This window comes from Panicum virgatum, chromosome 5K (assembly GCF_016808335.1).
Source record: "Panicum virgatum strain AP13 chromosome 5K, P.virgatum_v5, whole genome shotgun sequence".
NCBI classification, from domain to species: domain Eukaryota; kingdom Viridiplantae; phylum Streptophyta; class Magnoliopsida; order Poales; family Poaceae; genus Panicum; species Panicum virgatum.
The window spans coordinates 16,253,574-16,271,460 of record NC_053140.1 but is presented as its reverse complement, the minus strand read 5'-3'; the positions used below and the strand labels follow the sequence as shown (position 1 = coordinate 16,271,460).

Here is a 17,887-nt window from a genome sequence, read left to right as displayed (position 1 = left end):
AGGAAAAGGAAGAATTATATTAGGCAGCTTCAGACTGACACAGGACAGGTGCACACACATGTTGATAAGGAACAACATATTTTTGAACACTACATCAAGTATTTTGGGCCACCAGGAGCAAGACCATACACCTTAGACTGGGATTTGGTTGGACTGCCACGACATGACCTTAGCCAATTGGAAGAGGAGTTTATTGAAGAGGAAGTGGCCAGCGAGCGCTAGACCGACTGGTCAAGTGCTGCGCTCGGCACCCTGCCGGCCAGGGTTTGAACCCCCACGGGGGTGAATTTCTGGCCAGAGGTGGCGCAGTATGTTATGCGCGTTGTAAAAAAATCCCCTCGCTTGTCCCATGTTCAAAGCATAGTTGGGGTCCGGCCTTTCTCACGGGTAACGAACCACTGTGTATGGGTGGGACAGGGGTTCGGGGATTTTCTAGACTTGCGTGAGAAGATCTTCTTCTTAGTGTAAAGCCGTGGGGGCGGTCTCCCCCCGCAGGTCTAGTTTTTTTACTGAAGAGGAAGTGCATGCAGCGATACTCGAAATTGCAACTGATAAGGCCCCTGGCCTGGATGGCTACATTGGTGCCTTCTACAGAGCAAGTTGGGGAGTAATAAAGGAGGACCTTTTGGCAGCTGTTAATTTTTTCTTCAACCAGCATGAGCAGCACTTTCAGCATCTCATCTTGATCCCAAAAAGAAGTGATGCGCAGCAAATAGGAGAGTATAGACCAATAAGCCTCACACACAGCGTTGCAAAGATTGTGCCCAAGCTGCTTGCTATCAGACTTGCACCTTTTCTGAACCAGTTGGTCTCAAGGGCGCAGAGTGCATTCATTAAAAAGAGAAGTATACATGATAACTTCCTTTGTACACAGAATCTAGTTAGGGATCTGCACAGGCTCGATACCGGCACTTTTCCTCAAGTTACACATTGCCAAAACGTTTGATAGTGTCCGGTGGGACTATCTGATGGAAGTCCTAGCAAACATGGGGTTTGGTGACAAGCGGTGCTCCTATCCACTGCGTCAACCTCGGTGCTACTGAACGGCGCCGTGGTAAGTGGTTCAAGCATCGAGTTGGCCTAAGACAAGGTGATCCACTGTCACCTATTCTCTTTATACTGGCAATGGAGCCACTTCAGTGTTTGTTTGACATTGCAACACGTGAAGGAGCGCTCACACCGCTCAACCAGAGGTCAGCGAGGCTCCGACTAAGTCTATTTGCAGACGACGCAGCTATTTTTCTCAAGCCGGTGAAGGAAGATGTTAAAGAAACATTGCAGATTCTCACAAGTTTTGGAACAGCATCAGGCTTATTAACCAACATAAACAAGAGCGCAGTGTTTCCCATTTGCTGTGACAACATGAACCTGACTGAGGTCATGGAGTGCTTCCAATGCCTAGTGAAATCTTTTCCATGCACCTACTTGGGGCTGCCTTTGCATACGAGAAAGTTGAGAAGAGTTGACATTCAACCCTTAGTGGATAAAGTAGCGGCAAGATTACCGGCTTGGAAAGGAAAGTTTCTGAACAGGGCCGGTCGGCTGACAGTCCTGAATGAAGTCTTGTCTTCCATTCCAACATACTTCCTCACAATGTTTCAACCGCAAAAGTGGGCGATCAAGCAGACTAACAAGTTAAGAAGAGTCTTCCTTTGGAAAGGATCTGATTAGGCAATGGAGGTTGTTGTCTTGTGCGGTGGAAAAAAGTGCAAAGGCCAAAAAAAACTAGGTGGGCTGGGAGTGTTGGAAATAAATATTTCAGTTAAGATATTGTGATCTTCACTATTAAGGAAGCGTTTAAACCATCTAAATGCGATTAAGGAAACCTAATGATAAAACCCTAATGGGCTGTGATCAGCAGGCCCATTAGGCCCGTTTCCAGAGGCTGGCCCCCAGCCCCACAGTGCCTATAAATATAAGGTCGTGGTTGGCAACTTAAACACCCATTCACGTCATTCTAAACCCTAGCCACCGCTAGTCTGATCGCTAAAGGCACTGGAGGGGTTTGGAAGGCCAAGCACTCCCGTTTGGCGCCCGGAGGACGCCGATTCGCTGCTGCATCCCCTACACCGACAAGAACGCCTACTTCCTCTACGGATCAGGCGTAAATGGCTGCTGCAACTGCTAACGCTGGTATAATATTTACCAATTTATTCCGCATTAAATTGATTTGTCATGAACTAGGTTATGTTAAGATCTTGGGTTATTAGCCTCTAATGTTTAAGTCTGGCTAATTCTAACAATTGGTATCAGAGCCATCTTAACCTAGTCATGCACGGTCATTTTTTTGAGCCATGTTTATGCCTCTGTTTTGTCGGTTTTAGATGCAAAACGTGCTGTGCAGATTAGATCCTATTGCACAGTTAGGTTTGATTCATGTTTTAGATGCAATTAGATCCTGTATAATGGCTTTTATGTGTTAATCATGCGTGATTAGATCTAAATCATGGTTAATTAAGTTTCTGATCACGAGATTAGATCTAATCTAATTCGGTTTAGGTCAAGTTTAAGATTAATCTTGATCTGTTTATGAGTTAAGTATCGGATTAGATGCAATCATGCCTGAGTAATGAATCAGTTTAAGTTAATGTCATAATTAAATCAAGTAATCAAGGTTAGGGTTTACTTGCTTACTGTCTTCCCCAATTTATGCCACTGTTAAATTAATTTCCGCAAATTAGTTCTGAGATCCATGAAATTGATGCATCAGTCAGCATTAAGAAAGAGGGGAAAAGCAAATTTTCAGATGGCATCTTGAAATCCCCAAATTTTCCATGAACCCTAACCCTAACCCAAAGTGAAGCATCAGTTGCTTACCTGTCGCTTACCACTAATCGACGGAGCAGCGCGTGGCATCTTGATCCGCCGCGCGTGGTCGCCGAAAGAGGCATCCAGTGGAGCCCCTCGACGGCATGTCGCGCGACTAGCTCGCACGGCACGCCGGCGAGAGGGCCCACGGGGCACCATGGCAGCCGAACTCTGGGGCGGCGCGTCAAGGTGGCGGGCTGGGACCCGCGCGCTGCACCCGCATCAGGCGGCGGCCGGGACCGAGCAGGCGGCACGCGTGGCCCAACGCGGAGCCTTGGGGCTGTAGCGCCCGCATCAAGCCGCATCAGCGGCGGCCGGGCTTGACAGGCGCGCGGTTCGCAGGGCGGCCACAGGCGGTCGCGTGGCACGCGGCCCTGGGTGGCGACCCGAGCCGGCGGCACGCGTGGCCCAAGGCGGCGCCTTGGGGCTGCAGCACCCGCATCAGGCGCATGAGGCGGCGGCCGCGCGGGGACGAGTCCACCCACTAGCACTGGGTGCGCGGTGCCCCCTGGCACGCGCTCCGGCGCATGAGAGCCAGTCGGCGGCCGGCCTGAGCGCGTGAAGGGGAGCTGCAGCATGTGGCAGCAGGCGCCACCAGCGCGTGAAAGGCGGCGGCTCTGGCTGGGAGCTGAAGTGAAAAGGAAAGTGAGGATTTAGGGTTTGTTCCGACCGGGTTTCCATATTTTATACTGATGGCATTAAGTTTTCAGCCGTCGGATCGAAACGAGCGATCCAGATTCACCCGAGCTTAGGGTTTTCGCGGGATGGGCCAAATGGGCCGAGAGCGCATTTTGGGCCGCGCGCAAGGGGATGTTTTGGGCCTGTTTCATGAGTTTTAGCCCAATTTAATGTTTAAAGCCTTTTCTTTTACTGTTTCTTATGATTTAAGCTTAATTTTAATTGTTGTTATGTCTAAAGGCTTTAATTATTTCTGTTGCACTTATTAATTACCAACATTATATTAATTAATTTCCATGAGTTATGTAAATGCTTTTAATTATGTTTTAATTGTATTTATTCACTGAAAATTATGTTCATCCACCATAAGTAATTAAGATGCACTCTATTTAAATGGAACCATTGGGAAGTTTATTTAGAGTACTTGTAATTAATTCTGACCATCGTTGATTTAATTACGAGTTTTAATGATAAATTTTGTTTGTTTTCCCCATTGGTGATGCAAATTGAAATTTATGTATGATTTTAATCAGACCATCGTAGGGTTAATTTCATACTTCTTATGCGCATCTTAATTGTGAGTTTAATTAAGTTATTGTTCTCATGATTTTCAGTGAACACTGTGACGGGCTACCTGAAGTCCATTGAGCCCCTAAATGGCACCAACTACCCCAGCTGGTATAAAGATGTTCAGGTGGCCATTGCTGTGTGCGAGTATGATCTCGCCTTACGTCAAGACAAGCCAGCAGAGCCCGCTGATCCCAATGGTGATCGTACTGCCATTGAGAAGTGGGAGAGATCAGACAGGATGGCCAACATGATCATTAAGAACACGATCACTCCGGCCATCTGTGGTGCTATTCCTGATAAGGACCAGGATGGTAATGATCTGAGCGCCAAGGCATACCTTGCCAAGGTGGAGGAGAACTTTAAGAGTTCTTCTAAGACTTATGCTAGCACCCTGATCATGAAGATGCTGACTTCACAGTATGATGGGCAAAGTGGAATCAGGGAGCACATTATGAGCATGTGTGACATGGCAAATAAGCTGAAGACACTGGATATGGCTATCTTTGATGGTTTTCTGGTGCACTTCATCATGACTTCTCTGCCAGTATAGTACAGTCCCTTCAAAATAAGCTACAACACTCAGAAGGCGAATTGGAGCATGGCTGAGCTCATTAGCTACTGTGTTGAGGAAGAAGAAAGGCAGAAAGCTGAGAGGATGAAGGATGCTGTCAACATGGTCAGCGAGCGCTTTGGGCGTGTTAGCATGAGCAACACTCCTAAGCATCAGACTGAGTCTGGCAGCAGCAGGCAGCATAAGAGAAAGTTTAAGGGCCATAAGAGCAAGGCCGTGTCACATAAGAAGACCTCTAATGAGAGGCTGTGCAAGTTCTGCAAGTCACCTAAACATGAGCAGAAGGATTGCCATGGATTTAAGGAGTGGCTTAAGAACAAAGGTACAATTACTGATTATGTATCTTTTATTGATGAATCATTCTTAGTGAATTTTTCTCCCAATACTTGGTGGATTGACTCAGGTGCCACTGTGCACATTTCCAATTCACTGCAGGTATTCAGTTCGATCCGAACTATAAGAGAGGGGGAGCGAAGTCTAAGAGTGGCTGATGGCAATGAAGTGAAGGTTGAAGGCATTGGGAGCTTCAATTTGGAGTTACCAGGCGGCTTCAACCTTAGTTTGCATGATGTTCTTTATGTTCCCAGTTTGAAGAGAAACCTTATTTCTGTTTCGCGTTTAGATAAGTCGGGACATATTTGTGAGTTTGGCAACTCAGTGTGCAACATTAAATTTCATAATTTAAGTGTGGGCCTTGGTCATTTGCAAGGCGATCTTTATTTGCTCTCTCTTGATAAAGTTTATTCTGCAATGAATGTGGATGATGTATCGCATAAGCGTAAGCGTGATGATGAGACTTCTTTGAAATTGTGGCATTGTCGTTTGGGCCACATTTCAAGGGGGAGAATTGAGCGTCTCATAAGAGAAGAGATACTCCATTCATTAGATCTCTCAGACTTAGATCAACAATGCGTTGATTGTATTAAGGGGAAATTCGTTAAGACAATTAAGAAAGGAGCTACTCGGAGTTCGGGCCTATTAGAAATAATTCATACTGATATTTGTGGCCCGTTCCCAGTAAAGTCTGTTGATGGTTTTGACTCGTTCATTACTTTCACAGATGACTTCTCTCGTTATGGTTATATTTACCCCATTCGTGATCGATCCGAGTCATTAGATAAATTCAAAATATTCAAGGCTGAAGTGGAAAATCAGCATAATGTCACTACTAAATTAGTGAGATCGGATCGAGGTGGTGAATATTATGGGAGACATGCTCCATTCGGCCAAGTACCTGGACCATTCGCTAAGTATCTTGAAGAGAATGGTATAAATGCCCAGTACAGTATGCCGGGCGAACCACAGCAAAACGGAGTTGCTGAGCGTCGTAATCGTACACTGATGGACATGGTATGCAGCATGCTTAGTTATTCTACTTTGTCTGTGGAGCTGTGGATGGAAGCTTTAAAAACAGCTGCACACATACTTAATCGTGTTCCTTCCAAATCCGTGCCAAAAACACCTTATGAGTTGTGGTTTGGGAAGAAACCATCGCTTAATTATTTGCGTGTGTGGGGCTGTCCAGCCGAAGCTAAGTTATTTAATCCACAGCAAAAGAAATTAGATGATAAGACGGTGAGCTGCTATTTCATCGGATACCCTGATAAGTCTAAGGGATACCGATTCTATTGTCCTGATCGTTTCACTAAGTTCGTTGAGACCAGGCAGGCTGTATTCCTAGAGGATGCAGGAATTAGTGGGAGCTTTCCGAGGAGGGAAATTAATCTTGAAGAAATACGGGCTGAGCTTCCCATCTGTTAGTGCCGCTGTTCGTTCCTTCCGTTCAGAGTACATCATCTGTTCAGATTACGCCTTCTGTTCAGAGTACTAGCGCTGCTCCGCCTGTTGAAGTAGCTCCTGAGCCTGCGAGCGAACAACAAGCTGAGCAAATGGCGCCTAATGCTGAAGTTGAGAACTCTGTCGAGGTGCCTCAGACTGCACCTCAACCAGCACCTCAGCCTGTTGAACCATTAAGAAGATCACAGCGGGCTAGGAAACAGACAGTTTTCCCTGATTGTGAGACATACTTAAGTGAAGACATGTATGATATTGGGAAAGCTGATGATCCTAACTCTTTTAGAGAGGCAGTATCATGTGAGAACTCTGCCAAATGGGTCGAGGCCATGGAAGAAGAGCTTAAGTCCATGAGTTCCAATGATGTTTGGGATCTGGTAGATATTCCTAATGGAGTCAAACCAGTAGGCTGTAAATGGGTCTACAAGACTAAACGTGATTCTAAAGGGAATGTCAAACGATTCAAAGCAAGGCTTGTAGGCAAAGGTTTTACACAAAAGGAAGGGGTTGATTATAATGAAACTTTCTCCCCTGTGTCTAAGAAAGATTCATTCAGAATTGTTATGGCGCTAGTGGCTCATTATGACTTAGAGCTACATCAGATGGATGTCAAAACTGCGTTCCTTAATGGTGACTTGGATGAGACCATCTTCATGGCACAACCGGAAGGTTTTGTTGTGAAGGGCAAGGAACATTTGGGATGCAGACTTAAGAAATCCATTTACGGGCTTAAGCAAGCGTCAAGACAGTGGAACCTTAAATTCGATCAAGTGATTAAGAAATTCGGATTTAAGGAGAATGATGTGGATAATTGTGTCTACACTAAGATAAAGGGTGGTAAATTTATAATTCTAGTGCTTTATGTGGATGATATCCTATTAGCGAGCAGCGATAAGCGTATGCTGCATGAAACCAAGGGATTTCTTTCATCCAATTTTGATATGAAAGATCTTGGTGAAGCCTCTTATGTTCTGGGCATTGAGATACACCGAGATAGGACCAAAGGAGTACTAGGATTGTCTCAAAAAGCATATATTGAGAAAATGCTTAAGAGATTTAATATGGATAAGAGTAAGGCCACACCTGTTCCATTAGCGAAGGGCGATAAGTTTAGTGAAGCCCAATGTCCTAAGAACCAATTGGAATCAGATGAGATGAAGGACATACCTTATGCTTCAGCTGTCGGAAGCCTGATGTATGCACAAGTCTGTACGCGTCCTGACTTGGCATTTGCTACCGGAATGTTTGGAAGATATCAGAAAAATCCCGGAAAGGTCCACTGGGTTGGTGTCAAGAAGGCATTACGTTACTGCCAAGGCACTAAAGACTTCATGCTCACATACAGAAGATCAGATAACCTTGAAGTTGTGGGTTATACTGATGCTGACTTTGCTGGATGTGTGGATAGTAGGAAATCTACATCAGGATATATCTACACGTTAGCTGGTGGAGCTATATCATGGAAAAGCTCTAAGCAAAATTTAGTTGCAGCGTCGACGATGCAAGCTGAGTTTGTGGCATGCTATGAAGCAACTGGACAGGCTGTTTGGCTTAAGAATTTTATTCCGGGCCTCAAGGTAATTGACAGCATTACGGAACCTATAACGTTATACTGCGATAATCAGTCTGCAGTATTCTTTTCGAGTAACAACAAGTCAAGTGGTGCTTCCAAACACATTGACCTTAAATATCGTGTTGTGAAAGAAAGATGCCAGGATCGAACCATTAAGATTGAGCACATAAGAACTAATGCTATGTTAGCGGATCCGCTCACTAAAGGCTTACCACCGAACGTGTTTAAGCAGCACGTTACTAATATGGGTTTGGTGGATAGTCTTTAGGTCCTGGTTTAGGGCCATTATGACTCCTAACTAACGAATAAGCGTTTTACCGAGGTGTTTCAGTGAGACTGTGGGTAATGAGGTCCCAGTAGTGCATCAAGCTACTGACGACGCATTGGTCCGGTACTTTCTGTTACTACTAAGGGTGAATATTAGTATGATACGAACATTAGCCTTAACCGTTCGATCAAGTGGGAGAATGTTGAAAATAAATATTTCAGTTAAGATATTGTGATTTCACTATTAAGGAAGCGTTTAAACCATCTAAACGCGATTAAGGAAACCTAATGATAAAACCCTAATGGGCTGTGATCAGCAGGCCCATTAGGCCCGTTTCCAGAGGCCGGCCCCCAGCCCCACAGTGCCTATAAATATAAGGTCGTGGTTAGCACCTTAAACACCCATTCACGTCATTCTAAACCCTAGCCACCGCTAGTCTGATCGCTAAAGGCACTGGAGGGGTTTGCAAGGCCAAGCACTCCCGTTTGGCGCCCGAAGGACGCCGATTCGCCGCTGCATCTCCTACACCGACAAGAACGCCTACTTCTTCTACAGATCAGGCGTAAATGGCTGCTGCAACTGTTAACGCTGGTATAATGTTTACCAATTTATTCCACATTAAATTGATTTGTCATGAACTAGGTTATGTTAAGATCTTGGGTTATTAGCCTCTAATGTTTAAGTCTAGCTAATTCTAACAAGGAGTACTTGACCTTGAGAGGTTCAGCAGAGCGCTCAGGCTACGGTGGCTATGGACTGTAGTATGAATGGATGGAACCCGAGCGGCCGTGGGTTGGAGGAAACCTGCCAGTCATGAGGTGGACAGGCAATTCTTTAGAATTTCCACAACTGTGACAGTGGGCAACGGGAACACAGCGAAATGTTGGGAGGCAAACTGGTTACAAGGCGAGGCACCAAGGGACATTGCACCAAGTTTATATAAGCTAGCTTGGTGAAAGCATCTCACAGTAAAGGAGCAGCTAGAGAATCAAAGTTGGACCAGAGGACTATGGAGGATGTCTTTGGTAAAATGAAATGGCAGACTTCGTTGTTTTGTGGGATTTGGTGCAGGGAGTCCATTTGGCATCGGAGGATGATAAAATCACTTGGAAGTGGACAGCTAACGGCGTTTACACTACAAAATCAGCGTATGAAGCACAGTTCAGAGAGGGTCATACTGCACTTTCAAGCCTACTGTGCTTTGGCGAGCACATGCGGAGGGCAAGCACAAATTCTTTAGCTGGTTGTTAGTGCAAGAGAAGTTGCTGACTGCGGATAAACTTCAAGCGAGAAAGTGGCAGTGCAACCCGATTTGCACATTGTGCAACCAGCACCTCGAAACAGCGGAACACCTGTGCTTGCATTGCCCCTATGCGATACAGGTTTGGGAGCTTGTCCGGACTTGGTCAGGCGACATGATTAGAGTTCCAACCCAAAGGTCGACAATTGAAGATTGGTGGTGCGACGCCCTAACACAACAGCAAATGAAGGAAAGAAGACAGGTAGAAGCCTTCCTCATGTACACTGCATGGAACTCGTGGAAGGAGAGAAACAGGAGAGTTTTGGTAGGAAAAGTGGCTGAGCCGCGGTTCGTGCTGCATTTAATCAAGGAGGAAATGCAGCAACGTTTCAGGGAATGTGGCGCCCCCGTTGCATCCTAGTTTTCTATGTTAATCTTCTTTCGAGCATTGAGTTTTTTTCTTCTCTTATGAAATCACAACTTTGTAAGTCTTTGGCATTCTCCTCTTGCTTAAATGACATGGAAGTGTTCCTGCCCTAACCTTCAAAAAAAAAAAAGAAGTCTGGCGTCTCCCGCAGAAATGGCTGATTCCAAATGGTCAAATCGAAATGGCAGCATCTCTGCTCCTCGGTGTGAATCTCTGCACAATGGGCTTGGATTTGCAAACAAAACTCCTTCAGTTGATAGCATCTACTGAAAATTGACACAACTATACATTTTTTTCCAGATGAACACCTAAAACATTGCCTCTATATTCAAATTTCAAGCTGAGCTTAGCCACAGGCATTGGCCTACAAATCATGTACGGAATTATACGGATGGTATTTAAACTTTATAGAGACTGATATGCAGTTTCAAAAGTTCAGGAAGTTCTTAGATTGCGTTTGTTTGAGCTTTTAGGTATTTTTTTTACTAGTAACTTTGCGATATACAAAAGCCAAATACCCTTAAAAGCCTGAAGATGAAAAGCACATGACTTTTGAGTGCTTCTAACTTTCAGATATCTCAAAATTACAAAAACCTATGATCTAAAAATCCCTAAAAGTTCAAATTATCAAGCTCTTAAACAAACAAGGTCTTAGGACCTCCCAAAGTATGGTAACGAGCTGTATCAGTAATGCCTACAGTGTCCAGGTACAGACAATAAACAAACCAAAAAAGAAATGATATAGATTCAAAAGTTGCCCATTTCTGCAGTGGTGTCCAGTGATTAATGCTTAAAACCATTCGGAGATCCAACATTAGAATTTTGGTCTATCAAGTCAGTTACGTAATCCATCCGGCCTATAAAAAGAAGGTAATCCATCCGGTAACAACTAGTATCTGAAGTTCTGAACTTACCATGCTAGCACATGTCCATACCTTCTACCTTCAAACCTTCAGCTCGAGCAAAATAACGGGGAGACAGGAAGTTAGAATCAAACAATTCATGTTCATCTGTTTCTCTCAAATCTCAGAAGAATTGCAAATGATAACAAGAAATATGACAAAATAGCTCCACAATTATCATTTTTGCATTAGGCACGAATACGACCCAATGTTGAACACAGAAGAATAATAGAAATACAAAGAACAACTTAGACTGGAAAAGATATCATCCGCAGATGACATTTCCTTGCTCATGACTGTTACAAACTAAAAGGATTTAATTCCAATGGTAGCTGAAAACTGATACAGCCTCAGGAAAAAGAATCCAGATCACACATACATATGATAGTTCTTTTTTTTCATTTGGTGAATCCATCTCCAAAAAGAAAGAATAAAATATGCAAAGAATTAATTCTCATGTCGGGGCAGACCAATATACAGACCACAGGAAAGGATCACGCTTTGTCTTCATCAGCTTTACAGAATGTGGTGAAAGTGCTCACCGCCATTGTAGAACAAGCATGCAACATCACAGCCGAAGTGAAAGAAAACAGCATGCATTGCCCATCCAATAATACTGTAGGCGAATGCTACTCTGCAGTTTTCAACACAATATTGATGTAATATGCAGGTAACCTCCAAACTGCTGCTTGCTTCTTTTTGTGAGCACTCTGAACTGCTTCCTCATATTCCTAAGAAGGCGCATTGCTTCTTGGCATGCTGAGGAATTAATTTCATGATAAAATCCATTGGTACTCCTCTTAACTCTGTTCAAGTTGGGCACGTAGTATATCAGGATCTCCTGATAGGAGGTTTCAGTTGGTGCACATGTAAAAATAGCATGCACTTACCATTAGGCTTAAAATTGAAGAGATAGGGAAGAGAACGACCATTCGGTAACCGGGCATTTGGATCCCGTAATTCATCAAAGAATGGATGGATTAATGCCTCCAACTGTTAGAGAGACAATGAACCAAAATATTATTAGATTCTTTGCTACAGATTAACCTCAAGTACTGTGGATTTCCTAAGATGAAGTGTTTTAGTACTTACTGCAGTGCACCGGAGGTTTGGTGAGTACTGTAGGAGCCGAGAAACAAGATCTACAGCTTCAGATGGCATTCTTTTGTGGAAGATCTGGAGAAAATAATGACATCATCAGATTTAGCAATAAATATAAATAGGAAATAGAAAGGAAAGCTACAAGGTGTGAACCTTTTACCTTGTGCCATGGGTGAGCTTTGATTTGTGGGAACTTAAACTCAGTATAGTTTGGGTTCATGCGCTTAATTTCATCACGTGTTGGAGTACCTAGAACCTGAAAGAAAAATGAGCCTCCTGCATGAGTCAAACAGAATGGATACCTAGCTAAAATATCTTCAATTGAAAGAAGTTCTGTTACCTTGATAATTTCAACAAGCTGATCAACACCACTATCCCCAGGAAAAACAGGCTATCCAAAAACACATATCATATAAAGAAGTTGCTTCAAGCATTTAGCTGATATATCACAATTAACTTGGTTGATCTCTTACCTGCCCTAGAAGAAGTTCAGCAAGAACACAACCAGCAGACCACACGTCAATGGCTGTCGTGTACTCTGTAGCACCAAATATGAGCTCCGGAGCTCTGTAGTATCTAGAACAGATATATGAAATATTTGGTTCCCCTTGTACCTATTAACATAGGTAGAATATTTACAGATTGCATAACATAGATTATGCGATTTTCAGGTGACATTCCGTACATCTAGAAGTTATGAACCATACCAAGACTTTCGCGCTGCCAAAATCACACAATTTCAGTTGATGAGTATGTGGGTTCACCTGTTACAACAAATAGCCAATATCAAATCACCAGAACATTAATAATCCAAGACAAAATGTTTCTGTAATCACTTTGAAAAGTATAACCACATGCAATACCAGAATATTTTGTGGCTTTATATCTCTGTGGCATACTCCTACGCAGTTATGCATGTAAGCCAAAGCTCTACAAATCTGTAAATTTATAGTTCAATAAAACAAGTTCAAAGAATTATTGAAATAAGTACAAAGGTAGAGTTGTGTTGAAAGGTACTCGCAAAGTTGCAAAACCATACCTGGTACGTATAGAGTTTAACATATATCAACGGCATTCGTTGATTCATCTTATTGTAATGTTTAATAACACGGTGAACAGTTTCTGGCACATATTCAAGCACCAAATTGAGGTAAAGCTCTTCCTTTTCAGTTGTTGAGCAAAAGTAATGCTTCAAGCATACGACATTAGGGTGATCAAGAACTTGCATTGTTTGCAGCTCACGGTTCTTATACCTCACATCTTGAAGAACTTTCTTTATAGCTACTCTCTCACTAGTTTCCAGACACCTGGCCTGTTAATTGTAATTTGAACAAAAAGTGAATGCCAGTAATGCTATACACAAAGATTCTAACAGAACATAACACATGAAAATATAGAACAATACAAAAAAGGGAATTTTGGTGTACAACAACCAACCTGGAAGACAATTCCAAATGAACCTTGCCCTACAATACGCTCTGCCATGTAACTAATGGTCTGCAATTTAGTAAAATATTCAGTATTACAAATCTTGAGCATTCTGTTAGAGGGACTGAAAATGATGTCCAAAAAAGAAAAGAAAACGAGGCTGCCACACATAATATCAATAATCTATCGTGTTGACAATATATGTTCCTCTACAGAAGTTGATATTTAAGAATGACATGGCTCTGCATGATTTAGCTTATTACCTGCCTTGGCTGTGAATTTCTTCCACCAACAGATGTTACGATGGTATGACCAACCTCCATCCCATTGCCATTGACAACAACAGCTTCAACTTCCTTTTCATCTCTTATGCTCATCCCGTTCATCTCATCTGGCAATCGATCAGTGGCGCCACTGGTACTAGCTTCATAACCTGATGAGGGATTTAGTAGACCTACTGATGTCATATCGCTTGGTTCCACTTTGTGACAAAATTAATGGACCAAGTTCCTTTCTTCCACTGACAGAAATATACTCAGTTCACCTGCAAAGAGCAATATTTAGCAAGTCACAAAGCACACAGCCTATGCAGTCTTTAGTCTTGACAATCTATCAATTATTATCTGCACCTCTAGATGAATAAATTCTGGTACTCCCTCCAGTCACAAATAAGTATCGTTTTATAAGTACCATTGTAGCTCATAAAATAATTTAGATAAATTTCTACAGGTGTTATTACTATAACATTACGGAAGTAGTATTTGAATTGAATATAGCCATACAAATGTTTGAAACCTAGCACATCACCAATTCAGATATTTATAAGGGTTTTGTTGGTCAGATTTTGAATAGTTCGACTTCATCCATTACAGTTTGATACCTAATTTCGGCCTTAGAGGTCTCACAGCATTAAGTGGTTTTGTGCACAAAAAATGAATTTAATCTGCGACAGCAAGCTCAATTTAATATTAATCTGCCTTTGATTTAGAATTACACGTCCGAACATGGTATGTTTCTGAGCTTTGGGTAACCATATCTTTGTAATCTTGTACTGGTGAAAAACAGCAAGAAAGATGTTGAAGTCATGACCTTTACCCCAGATGACAAAAAGAAGTCAAACACATTTTGTAGCTCTGTCATACACAAGGAGATGGGCACCCAAGCTAGGCCTAGGACCCGGACTGGAGTGAGGAGCTTCGATACTTTCGACCGATACACAACTATCAGAATTTCGACCACGGTGATTATATAAATTTCAAGTCAAAATTGGGGGGGTTTTTTATCAAATGCATCATCACAATTAACCTAGCAGCAACAAGAATCTTTGTTTCCAAACCTTTTCACCACACCACATGACTAATAGAAGTCTCCACGGCACAAATCAAGAAGCCTCCAAGGCTCCGACCCCCCAATCACCTACAAAATCAAATCTTCCTCTTACAACAACGAACCAAAGAGATTAAGTGCGGGAAGGGAGTCCTGTCTCTACGCCTCTACGATCTCCTCAGCTATTAGTGCGACAGAAGAATACAGATCGAATTCGGCACTTCTCGGCCGAAGCACACCAAATTCTCCCGACCCCAACAAAGGGTTCGACAAAAAAAACGAAAAAAAAATAGCAGGGAACTAATTGTTGGAGCTCACCAGATCAGAGGATTTCCAAAGGGCGGGGCAGCTCTAGTCGAGGGATTGAGGAGAAGATTCGACCCCAATCCGTTCGGCTCCCCACTCTGCTCCCCAGCAGGCTCAGTGTTGTGGTGCCCGATTTGAAGGGGGCAGCAGAGGAGCAGAGGCAGCGGCGCAGACGCGCAGCGCAGTTATAATAGAGAAACCGATGCCAGGGCTGTCGAGGGGCCCGAGCCGAGCACGAGCGGGCTCAGAAGCGCGGCTCGAGCTCGACGCCAACGCGAGCCGAGCCTGGCTTGACCCTCGAGCCTCGAGCTTCCAGTCAGGCAGGCTCGAGTTCGGCTCGACCGAAGCTCCAGCTCGGCTCGTCGAAGCTCGCCAGCACGGGATGTGGGGGAAGCGAGTCGAAACAGGCTAGCGGCGCCCGCCACCGTCGCCCGTCGCCGCCGTGGAAGATGGAGGCGGCCGCCGCCGCGCGTGGGCTCGTGTTCTTCGCACCTTCGGGGCGGAGGGAGGGAGCTTCGGCACCTACTCCATGGCCGTCGACACCTACCGCTGGTTGGCGGCCGGCGGATCTGGTGAGGTGAGGCGGCGGCCGGCACGATGGGAGCAGAAGCGGCCGGAGGGGAGGAAGACCGAGGGTGGGAAGGAGAGATTGGCGACTGGGGAGGGAGAGACGGCAGCGGCCGGCAGAGGAAGAACCGGAGAGGAAAAGTTAAAAAAAATAACGGATACATATCACATACATGTGTCAATCTAAAAATGTATTGTGTTTTAGTTTTATCATGTTCGGCATAGTTTATATAGAAAAATGTAAAAAAAATTGCAACACAAATATCGTCAAATCAAGCTATGTTTTTCTTATATTTGATTGAACTCGAAGAAGTTTGACTTATAACGAATCTAAAACAACAATAGAATTGAGGAAGTGCATAGCTATAGAATTGTTCTCAAACCCACTCGCCAGGTATGCAGCAAGAAACCCACAGAAGAATATACACAGTATAGAAGCGTAATTCGATCAATGAGGAATAGTTCCGTGATGAAACTAGCAGAGACTGCCGCACGTATTTTTAAAAAATTTAGAGGAATCTTATAAATAATAAATGGCATTGGTTCTATTTATAGGCTGTAAATAAATTGATGTTCAGACATATCAAACACATGTTTTGGTACTGCTTCTAATGAAATGGTCCTACATATCACAATGGTGACAGCAAAACTACTCTATATGGAAGCTTGAAGAAACCATCTCCAAATGATACTATCTGAATCAATTTTACTGTAACAAAAGCAAAATCTTGAGGACCACAAAGCAAAGCAAAGCAAAGCTGTCTTGAAGTGGAGATACCTGACTTACAACCACACGGTCTGAATACCCAAGTTAAACCTTCTTGGATACATCTATGCATGTCGACTGACTCCGCAATCTTCTGGGGCATGGAATCAGACAACTGATTACCAAATGTGACTTAATTCTCAGCGCCAAACATGACACCTGACGGCCGCAACCATAACTGAATATATTTTCTTTTAAAAATTACTAAATATTCATGAACAATACGAGGTCCTCTGCATAGCACCGCCTGCAGCTTACTAATCAACAAAGCTAGCAATGTTGGACCTCTGAGTATAGTATCTGTTCCCTTTCTTAAATTTCAAAAAGTCTCGACGCTGTTCAATAATTTCCGTCGCCCTTCTCCTACCAACAATCCATGTCGTTCAGCCGTGGCCACCGACCCGCCACCGAGCTCGGTAGCCGCCGACTGGCCACCGAGCTGCCGTAGCCGCCGACTGGCCACCGAGCCGCTTCCTTCCCGAGACTTGAAGCATCGGCATTCGGCAGCACCTCGTCCTGTCATCAGAATTGAAGGGAAACTCCTCCATGGACATCATCTCCTCCATTCCTGGAGGGCGGCGACGTGAGTTCCTGCATAGCAGGCAGCCTGACGACCGGTCCCCCGTTACGTAGTGCGCGCGCGATGACGACGGTATGTCGGTATCTGCGGCTACGTGCTACTCGTTTTCTGGATGGCGGCGGGGTGCAGCGGCATCGCGGCAAGCGCAGCCGCGACACGCGGCGTAGGACCGCGTGGAGGCAGCTCGCCATAGGAGGAGCGGCGGCGGCAGAGATGTGGGCGAGTTGGCGACGGCGGCCGGCGGTCGGGCTCGGCCTAAACGGGGGAGGGCTGGGCGGGGCAGGGTGGGGGAGCAAGGAGGGCGAGCTCCGAGCTTCCGATGCCACGGCAATGGCAATACGTGGGATTTTGTACGCGGTGGGTTGGACGCGGACGGATGACTGAATCACGGATAGGTAAGGCCGCAAGGGAGAAGAAGAGTTCGGCAGAAAAGGGAAGAAACCGAGACACGCGGGAGACTCGATGAGCGGGTATATGTGGGCGGGTAGGATAACCGATGGTGACAAAAATAATTGGGAATTGCATAACTGCTCTTGTTCTAAGCTCTAACTGCACGTTTGCTTTTATTTTTTTTAACTTTGCATGTTTGTCCCTGATTTTTGAAATCGAATGCACCGTTTGCCCCTGTTTCGCAACACCGTGAGCTGAATTTATATAATAGACCAAAAAAATTCGCAAAAAAATGGAAAAAGGAAAAAGACTATACTACCCCTGATCCAAAACACACTAACTCCTTCCCTCCCATTCTCCTCTGTTTCGGCGTTGAGCTCGCCGGCCGGCGAACTGCACTGCGGCAGGCGCCCGGCGCGTCTGCAGCCGTCGGCAGCGGCCGCGGCGACTGCGCCGACAGCCTCGCACGTCGCCCGCCTGGTGGCAGGTAGCTCCACCAGCGGGCTCATGAGCCAGTGGCCACGGCGTTTGCGCCGAGGCCTCACGCGCCCCCGCCAGCAACCCCGGCGGCCTCGCGCGCCACATGTTCCAC

General features: G+C 44.7%; 2 protein-coding genes across 3 annotated transcripts; one reads left to right on the top strand and one right to left on the bottom strand.

Moving 5' to 3' along the window:
• Positions 1–2,073: 2,073 nt before the first annotated feature.
• Positions 2,074–5,340, top strand: LOC120706650. The gene is made up of 3 exons (XM_039991338.1): positions 2,074–2,133; positions 4,101–4,949; positions 5,063–5,340. Exons 1-2 carry the CDS (start codon positions 2,109–2,111, stop codon positions 4,604–4,606), a joined length of 531 nt encoding a protein of 176 aa, XP_039847272.1. The 5' UTR covers positions 2,074–2,108; the 3' UTR covers positions 4,607–4,949; positions 5,063–5,340.
• A 5,739-nt stretch (positions 5,341–11,079) lies between these two features.
• LOC120706649 (shaggy-related protein kinase alpha-like) lies at positions 11,080–15,196 on the bottom strand. Of its 2 annotated transcripts, XM_039991335.1 has the most exons (13): positions 15,005–15,196; positions 14,697–14,776; positions 13,624–13,904; positions 13,370–13,429; positions 12,972–13,244; positions 12,796–12,870; positions 12,640–12,696; positions 12,406–12,546; positions 12,273–12,323; positions 12,093–12,188; positions 11,924–12,007; positions 11,722–11,824; positions 11,080–11,637 (listed from the first exon to the last, which is right to left on the bottom strand). In XM_039991335.1, exons 3-13 carry the CDS (start codon positions 13,825–13,827, stop codon positions 11,555–11,557), a joined length of 1,227 nt encoding a protein of 408 aa, XP_039847269.1. In that variant the 5' UTR covers positions 13,828–13,904; positions 14,697–14,776; positions 15,005–15,196; the 3' UTR covers positions 11,080–11,554. The 2 variants fall into 2 exon arrangements, with proteins under 2 accessions (XP_039847269.1, XP_039847271.1); XM_039991337.1 differs by lacking the exon at positions 14,697–14,776 and having other exon boundaries at positions 15,005–15,154.
• Between the last annotated feature and the right edge of the window lie 2,691 nt (positions 15,197–17,887).